The sequence below is a fragment of the Corylus avellana genome, chromosome ca2 (assembly GCF_901000735.1).
Source record: "Corylus avellana chromosome ca2, CavTom2PMs-1.0".
In the NCBI taxonomy this organism is placed as follows: Eukaryota; Viridiplantae; Streptophyta; class Magnoliopsida; order Fagales; family Betulaceae; genus Corylus; species Corylus avellana.
In genome coordinates, this window is record NC_081542.1 from 3,433,387 (window position 1) to 3,441,938 (window position 8,552).

At 35.6% G+C, this 8,552-nt stretch overlaps 1 protein-coding gene across 1 annotated transcript; it reads left to right on the forward strand.

The window, feature by feature from the left end:
* The first annotated feature begins 940 nt into the window (after positions 1 to 940).
* LOC132170407 (phosphoenolpyruvate carboxykinase (ATP) 1-like) lies at positions 941 to 7,796 on the forward strand. Its single transcript, XM_059581387.1, has 13 exons — positions 941 to 1,080; positions 1,485 to 1,757; positions 2,352 to 2,524; positions 3,981 to 4,134; positions 4,232 to 4,316; positions 5,050 to 5,150; positions 5,386 to 5,684; positions 5,880 to 6,053; positions 6,167 to 6,232; positions 6,519 to 6,697; positions 6,888 to 7,057; positions 7,161 to 7,329; positions 7,433 to 7,796. Exons 2-13 carry the CDS (start codon positions 1,492 to 1,494, stop codon positions 7,574 to 7,576), a joined length of 1,980 nt encoding a protein of 659 aa, XP_059437370.1. The 5' UTR covers positions 941 to 1,080; positions 1,485 to 1,491; the 3' UTR covers positions 7,577 to 7,796.
* The last annotated feature ends 756 nt before the right edge of the window (positions 7,797 to 8,552 follow it).

Consider the following 8,552-nt stretch of genomic DNA (forward strand, 5'->3'; position numbering starts at 1 on the left):
TGACTTACCAAACACAGTTAATGCTCACACGGCTAGAAAAAAAAGAGAGATTTTATTCCAACGTGTAAAAGTAAGAGATTTGGAACAGACTTCACAGTGGTTTCGAACCTCCGGAACTGAATATGAACTTAAATTTGGTTCAATGTAAGCAGATCATGTTGGAAATTTTCTGATTGCGTGTGGGGGCTACGTTGCTTGCCGTTTGCCTCCGTCGTTGTGCATGTATTTTAGGAGAAATCAGCTGAGGATGAGACCGCTGAACGTGGATAGCCTCAGCCAATCATTTTGTCGTGTTCGTTTCCCACCTCAAATAGGTAAAGATTTTTTTTATACTTTTCTAAAAAGAATTAAATCATTTATATTTTATCATATCAAGATTTAATTATTCTTAATTTTGTTGTCTATTATATATATTTCATTTAAAGACAAATTAAAAAGTACAAAATCTAAATTATTTAGCACTCTATAATAAAATTAAACTAAACAATTTAAAATAGCTTGATCTAGATTTTTATAAAAAAAAATTCACCCAAAACTTTAACTTGTCTGTTGTTACTATGGTTAAAAAATGACACAATTAATCTAATAACAATAAAGAAAAAAAAGAAGAAGAAGAAGTTAAAATAACCATAATAACACAAGACAATAGCTCTAGTTTTTTTTTTTTTTTTTTTTTTTTTTTAAATAAAAGAAAAAGGGAGAGACCACCTAGCAGCTATGGTATGAGGGGCACCAGATTCCATCTTTATCCGACTTCAGCTTCTCGCTTAATGGGTTTTGGAATTTTTCTCTTTTTGGGGCCTGACACAGAGAGTCACACAGAGAGAGAGAGAGAGAGAGAGAGAGAGGGATAGGATTTAACCATGGTTACCAACCGCCCGGGTTAAACTCTGGTTAAGCACGCCCCGTGAAGCCTTTAAAAGGCACCCCATGGCGTTCCATTTTCCCATCACCTTCTCGTTTGCGTTTTCTCTAAACAATCACTCCACTTTGATGATCACAACCCTCTCTTTCTATTTCATTTCCCTTTAGTGTTTTCGCTTTTCCTTCTTTATCTTCGCTTCAAGCTTGCAATCTCTGGTCCAACCTCTCTCTCTCTCATAGTTTTATTTCTTTTATTTCTTTTTTATTTTTGCTTTTCCGTATCTCTTAATTATCATTATCCTTGTGTTACATGGCTACTTTAATGATGCGCTAGACCATCCTCCTCCATCTTCAATCATGCTACATAGATAGATTAACTTCAAGCCAAACCTGACAAAAAAAAGAGAAGCAATTTTCATATATACCCATGCTTTATCTTGGGAAAATTTGCAACCTTAAACTTTCTGATACGATAAATACGAGAAATAGCTGTTTCGGCTAAATATATTAAGAACAAGGATCAAGATTATTAGGATTACTAGAGCTGTACGTAACAATACTTTAGCGTAAATATTGTGCTAAGTTTCCGTATATATATATATATTTTTTTTCTTGTGCAGAGTAGAGATGGCAGAGAACGGAAACGCGAACGGAGAGTTCAGCTTCGGGACCGGAACGGCACGGAACGGGCTAGCGAAGATCCAGACCCACAAGAAGCAGAACGGGATCTGCCACGATGACAGCGGGCCGCCCGTTAAGGCTCAGACAATTGACGAGCTCCACTCCCTCCAAAAGAAGCGGTCCGCGCCCACCACTCCCATTAAGGATTCCCAGGGCGCGTTCGCCACCGTCTCTGACGAAGACCGCCAGAAACAGCAGCTGCAGTCCATCAGGTTACATAAACACGCGAAGCATACTTTAATAAATACTTAAATAGTGAAAGTGAAAGCTCTATAAAACCAGTAAAAAGTTCTAGTGATATTTAATAAAACAGATAGAAAAAAACGTGATAGACTGGGACCCAGCAATAAACTGGACGGGGTTGTGATTTCCATTTGACTCAAAAAAGTAGGACAATCAACCGGTGTAGAGTCATAGTGGGACTTTTATTATTGACCAGCGGAGCCACACTATGTTGGACAGCGTGCCACACAGCCTCGCTAAGAAACGACACAATACCAGATCCGGTATTTTAAGCCTTACCAGGCATCCTTGATCCCGGAGAATCTGATGAAATTGTTTTTTAACGTGGAATTACTAAAATATCCCCCTGCTGTGGGCCAGGCATGAGGCCGAATAATTGTGTATTTTGGTTATTTAGCAGGATTAAAAGGTTTATTTTATTCTAACGTGTTTTCAAAAAACCGTTGAGAAATTTCGAGGAAAGAAAGAAAACAATTGAAACTAGCTGTTTTTTTTTTTTTTGTTTTTCCCCCCTAAACTGCTTTTTTTTCTAATCTCACGTGTACTTTTGTTGTTTCAAACAGTGCATCTTTGGCGTCACTGACGAGAGAAACCGGACCCAAGGTTGTGAAAGGAGATCCGGCCCGGAAGGCAGAGACCCCAAAGCACGTACCAGACCACCACTTCACACCAGCTTTTAACGTTAGTGACAGTTCCTTGAAGTTCACACATATCCTCTACAACCTGTCCCCCGCAGGTATGATGTCACCTAATTTCTATACAAGAGTAATGTTACAATTTTTTTTTTTTTTTTTTAACACAATTTTTTTTATATTTATATGTAATTTTTAAAATTATTATTGCGTATGAGATAGATCTTAAATAGGTATTAATCTATTGATAATTTTAAAATGTAAAAATTATATAAAAAAATAAAAATAAAGATAATATTTCTCTTTTTATATAATTGTTAAACATGTCAATGCGGTATACATAGCATTATTCATATATGGGTTGAGATTTGAGGAGCAAATCCTTTTCGTGACGTGATACAAATATGGAGGGGACACAAAAGTGGGGTGCAATTAGTTTATGACGTGTGATGGTAGTGATTAATTATTTTAAAAGTTGAAACGTGTAATCATCAATTCTCTATCAAAGATATGACATATTTAATTAAAACGTGGAGGTGGTAGAATTAGTGTTGAGTTAGGAGTTGATTGTGATGTTAAGTGTTAACAGGAACTTGATATAACAAAATTTGAGTTTAATTAATATTTTAATTTTGACCAACACTAGCCATACCGTCCTGTAAAAGTCGGCAAAGAAAAAGCGCCCCACTAGCTTGTGGCTTGTGGGTGCCACATATTTGAGTCCCAGTTCTGGATGTGAAATGCACACAACAGTTTTATTAGGTCGCCGACAAGTCAATTGGGCTCCGTTTGGCGATCAACTTTAGTTTTTTTTTTTTTTTTTTTACATCAATTATTTTTTATTATTATTTAAATAAAAAATAATAATTATAAAAATAACTTTTTCAACTTTTTTTTTTTACAAAAAATTCAAAACTTATCTATACTTTATATTACATCAATCACTTTTTTAAAAAAAAAAATTTTTTTTGAAGTTATTACTATTCAAACAAAAATTTTACTACCAAACGGAGCCTTAAAAAGAAAGAGAGAAAGGGTTGCCGTAAACACTCCTAACTAATTAAATTGACAAATCAATATTTTAATGCTCATTTCATCAATTATGGACTGTTTTGGGGTTAAATTGCTCCTAACATTCCTATTCTTACTAATTTCTGATTTCCTCATATGACTTATTATATGGTAGTTATTGTGGTACTTTCTTATTGAATAATGACAGTAAAACATAAATAGAAATCTCCAGTAATTTTGTTGCTTGGATTGTTAGGTAATAATTTAGACAACAAATATGAAAGAGTTAATATGAGGTTCATCTGTACATGCAAATTTTGGACTGCCATCCACTTGCTTGACCGGTGGTTTCATAATAATTGTCTCATATTTCTTATTCTAATTGCACAAGAAATTGCTAGCAATCCAGATAAAAAATTATTGGAGATCTAGGTATGTGAAACATTAGGTGTGTTTTTTCCATTAATGGCAAACTCAATGTATTTTAATGAGATGAAGGTGTATTATTATGCTAAAACACTAGCTTTTGGGACTTGGGGTTTGGTGCAGAGTTATATGAGCAGGCCATAAAGCATGAGCAAGGATCGTTCATCACGGCGACCGGCGCCTTGGCAACACTTTCTGGAGCCAAGACTGGTCGCGCTCCCAGAGATAAGCGCGTTGTGAGAGATGAGACTACCGAGAATGACCTTTGGTGGGGAAAGTAAGTGCCCTTTTGCTCATTTTCCACTACTTGCCTACAGTTTCATCCACCTTTTTGCCATTTTAACGTCTACAATATTTGAATTTTTGTATGCCAGGGGCTCACCTAACATTGAAATGGACGAGCACACCTTCCTGGTGAACAGAGAAAGAGCTGTTGATTACTTGAACTCTTTGGACAAGGTTACCTTCTATTCTAACCTTATTTACTTTGCTAATGCCTATGCCTTTCTATTTGGTGTTCATTGAAAACTTGTGGTTCTTTGTGAATTCGAACCCTCACTTTCACGTGTTAAAATATTACTTAAATAATTAAATTCACATATTTTTATAAGCTTAAGCTTTTAGAACAAATTATAATTTAACAAGCCATTATTCATATCATTGGTTTACATCTTTTTTTGGATAGATTCATGTGTTCTGGTTGAAAAAAATAATAATAAAGAGTTGACCTTTCAACATGGGGTGAAAAAAAAAAAAGAATAGAGAAGACGAATGAAAAGGAGGTTGTTATCTTTGAATCTTTTACCTTTAGATAGGATGATGTTAGTTTTGGTATCTATTTTATCTTCTTTTTTTTCTTTTTTTTTTTAATTTAGTTGGTCGAACTGCCACTGATTTACTGGAAGAATTAAGCAGCCAACTTTTTTCCCAATGGAATTAAACTATTTGACGGAGTTTTAGTGGTGCTCCTTATTTATAATACTTGATTGCGAAAAGAAAGTTATTTTTAAGTGTGTTTTGGTGTTGTAATCAGATACAGAGTAGGCAATAAAGTAATGGGGTTTTATGGCTTGCTAACTAAGTGATAGGGATATTGTTGAGAAGACACTGATTATTATAATTGTTCAACTATCCTTGTAACCCTGGAGACTCAGAGTAATTGACAATGAGGTTGAAATTCATGATTTTTCAGGTCTTTGTGAATGATCAATTCTTGAACTGGGACCCGCAAAACAAAATTAGAGTCCGGATCGTCTCTGCCAGAGCATACCATTCCTTGTTCATGCACAACATGTAAGTAGAACATTTGAATTATTGATAATTACAGCATTCTTTGTTTCTCTGTAGTTCCTTCAACAGAGGTCTAAGCCTACCAGATAAGTCTCCTTTAACGTTGACACTATGCTAATTTATCCTGTATTTAGTAATTATCGGCCCTAGCTTGATTCCGTGGTGGAAAATCCGTGAAAAAAAAAAAATGTAATGGCCTATTAGCTTAGTGTACATTGGATAACTGGGTGGGTGACAGGTGTATCCGACCCACTCCTGAAGAGCTGGAGAATTTCGGTACTCCGGACTTCACTATTTACAATGCCGGACAGTTCCCGTGTAATCGTTACACGCACTACATGACATCCTCTACTAGCATAGATATAAATCTTGGTAGGAGGGAAATGGTCATCCTCGGCACCCAGTACGCCGGGGAAATGAAGAAGGGTCTTTTCAGTGTTATGCATTATCTCATGCCTAAGCGTCAAATCCTCTCCTTACATTCTGGCTGCAATATGGGGAAAGATGGAGATGTTGCCCTCTTCTTTGGATTGTCAGGTATAGTATCGCCGGAGCCAGTCATGATGTGGCTCCAAATGCTGCCATATGATATGTGCCTTCTAACTCTTATCTCGCCAGTCCTTGAGCCCTTAATATATAACTGTTATGAAATAAGATTTGGCATGTGCCGTTTATATATGCTCTCTTTCACTTGTCACTCATGAGTTTTATTTTCAAATGTCTTTGTGTTAGGTACTGGAAAGACTACTCTGTCTACTGATCACAATCGGTATTTGATTGGAGATGATGAACACTGTTGGAGTGAGAATGGTGTGTCAAATATCGAAGGTGGTTGCTATGCCAAGTGCATTGATCTCTCCAGGGAGAAGGAGCCTGATATCTGGAATGCCATTAAATTTGGGACAGGTAATCAAAATGTTAAAGATGATAGAAAGGATTATAGTGCTAAGTTTATCTTGGAATTTTTCTTTGTTGGGTATGTCATCATTAAAATAATTGAATTGATCTGTCAATGACAGTGCTGGAAAATGTAGTGTTTGACGAGCATACCCGAGAGGTCGATTATAGTGACAAGTCAGTTACAGGTAAAATTTTGATTGTTTGTCTTTATGATGAATAATAACTATCACTGCTTGAAGATGTGAAAGATGATCCAAAGAACAGTTTACTTGAATATGATTAATACTTAATAATCACTGCTGAAAGTTGACATAGAATGTGATAAAGCTATGACTTAGTAAAGCTGATGAACAGCTGAAATGGATGGTTGTAAGGGATAAAACAGTCTCAACTTCGTATACTAATATGCTGATGTATGAATTCAACTAAACCAGACAACTTTTAATGAGGTTGCTTTTGTTGTTGAATCAGAGAACACTCGTGCATCCTACCCTATTGAGTACATCCCCAATGCAAAGATACCATGTGTCGGTCCACATCCAAAGAATGTCATACTTTTGGCATGTGACGCATTTGGTGTGCTCCCACCAGTGAGCAAGCTGAGCTTGGCGCAGACTATGTACCATTTCATCAGCGGCTATACTGCTCTGGTAAATGTCTCTTTATTGAAATACTTGTCTAGTTGAAAAGTAATTGGTAATAAAGGGTTTTCCCAATAACATTGTCAGCAAAGTTGCACTTTCTGCTCTGTTTAAGATATGAATGAGCGGAAATTGCATTCAAGCATACTAGTCAGGCTACTTGTTTATTGGTGACTGAATCTCTTGATGAAAATTTCAGGTAGCAGGCACAGAAGAAGGTGTGAAGGAGCCACAGGCTACATTCTCAGCTTGCTTTGGTGCAGCATTTATTATGTTGCATCCTACCAAGTATGCAGCCATGCTGGCTGAGAAGATGCAGAAGCAAGGTGCCACAGGATGGCTTGTCAACACTGGCTGGTCAGGTGGAAGGTATGGATTGAACATTATCATATATTGAGCTCATCGAAGTTAAATTACACCATTAGGCCAATTTCATGAGAAAAGCTGATTTTCTTCTTCTCTGTCACTGCAGATATGGTTCAGGGAGTCGAATTAAGTTGCCGTACACACGGAAAATCATCGATGCCATACACTCTGGCAGCCTCCTGGAGGCAAATTACAAAAAGACTGAAGTTTTTGGGCTTGAGATCCCCACTGAGGTTGAGGGAGTGCCTACAGAAATTCTGGATCCAGTGAACACTGTTAGTTGTCCTTCTACTTGATACACTTCACACATTTTTTACTATTATTGGGCACTGTGATTTCCAGTTTCAATGTGCTGATATATTTGATTTTGGGTTGCAGTGGTCAGACAAGAAGGCTTATCAAGACACACTGTTGAAGCTGGCTGGCCTGTTCAAGAATAACTTTGAAACATTCACCAGCTACAAGATTGGCAAGGACAACAAGCTGACTGAGGAGATCCTTGCAGCTGGTCCAAACTTCTAATTGGGAGCAGAAGAATAAGAAGAAAAGCAAGAAACTATCTTGGGAAAGTGTGGGTTAATAGAAATAAGAAATTGGTTCGATTAAGATGCAGTCATGTAGTTCAAAGTACTTATATGTAAAATGGTTTGTGTAAGTTCGTTTAGAACTTTATGATATTTAGATGGAGATTAATGCTTTTTGTCCAAGCCTATATTGATATAAAAAGTTCATGGTTTTTAAATTGCTTGACTACAATTTAAAAGATCTTTATCTAAATTGCTTGACTGTTAGGGCTAGATTCAATATTTCAAACCTTTCAAGTAATACACTATACTTTGTCAAATTCACAAAAATAGGGAAAACTTTACTTAATCTTTAAATGAACTTTCATTTCTTTTGTAATCACCACTCTCAATTTCTTACGCACTCAAATTTATCGAATCAATTTTTACAAAGTTTGCAATTTTATTAATTTTACAGGGGGTTTACTTGTCATTTCCTCGTCTGTAGTCTAATTTTAAGGAGATTATTGCAAAAATGATTAAACTTCAATTTAAAATAAAATATGCTAAAATAATGCAAAAGATATGTTTGATGAAAATTTCATGAAAATTATGCACTTTCAAGCTTTTTAATGCATAAGTAGGTGGGCATAAGGATACACATCTCAAATGTAAGTTATAGCCCTTATAAAATTATAAATAGTAACATAATACTAAGGCGTTGTTTGGCAAAGGTAAAAAAAAAAAGTCCACTTAATTTTTGACTCCCAAACATTTTTACTTTTTTTATCGCATCAATAATTTTTTATTACTATTTAAATTAAAATAATAATTACAAAACCTTTTTTTTTTTTTTTTTTTTTTTCTTTTCTTGTTTTCACTTTTTCATACAAAAAATTCAAAACTTTATATCACATAATTTACTTTCTAATACCGTAAAAAGGCACAAAGCCTTTGCCAAACAAGGCCTAAGTTTTGCAACATATGGGTTACTC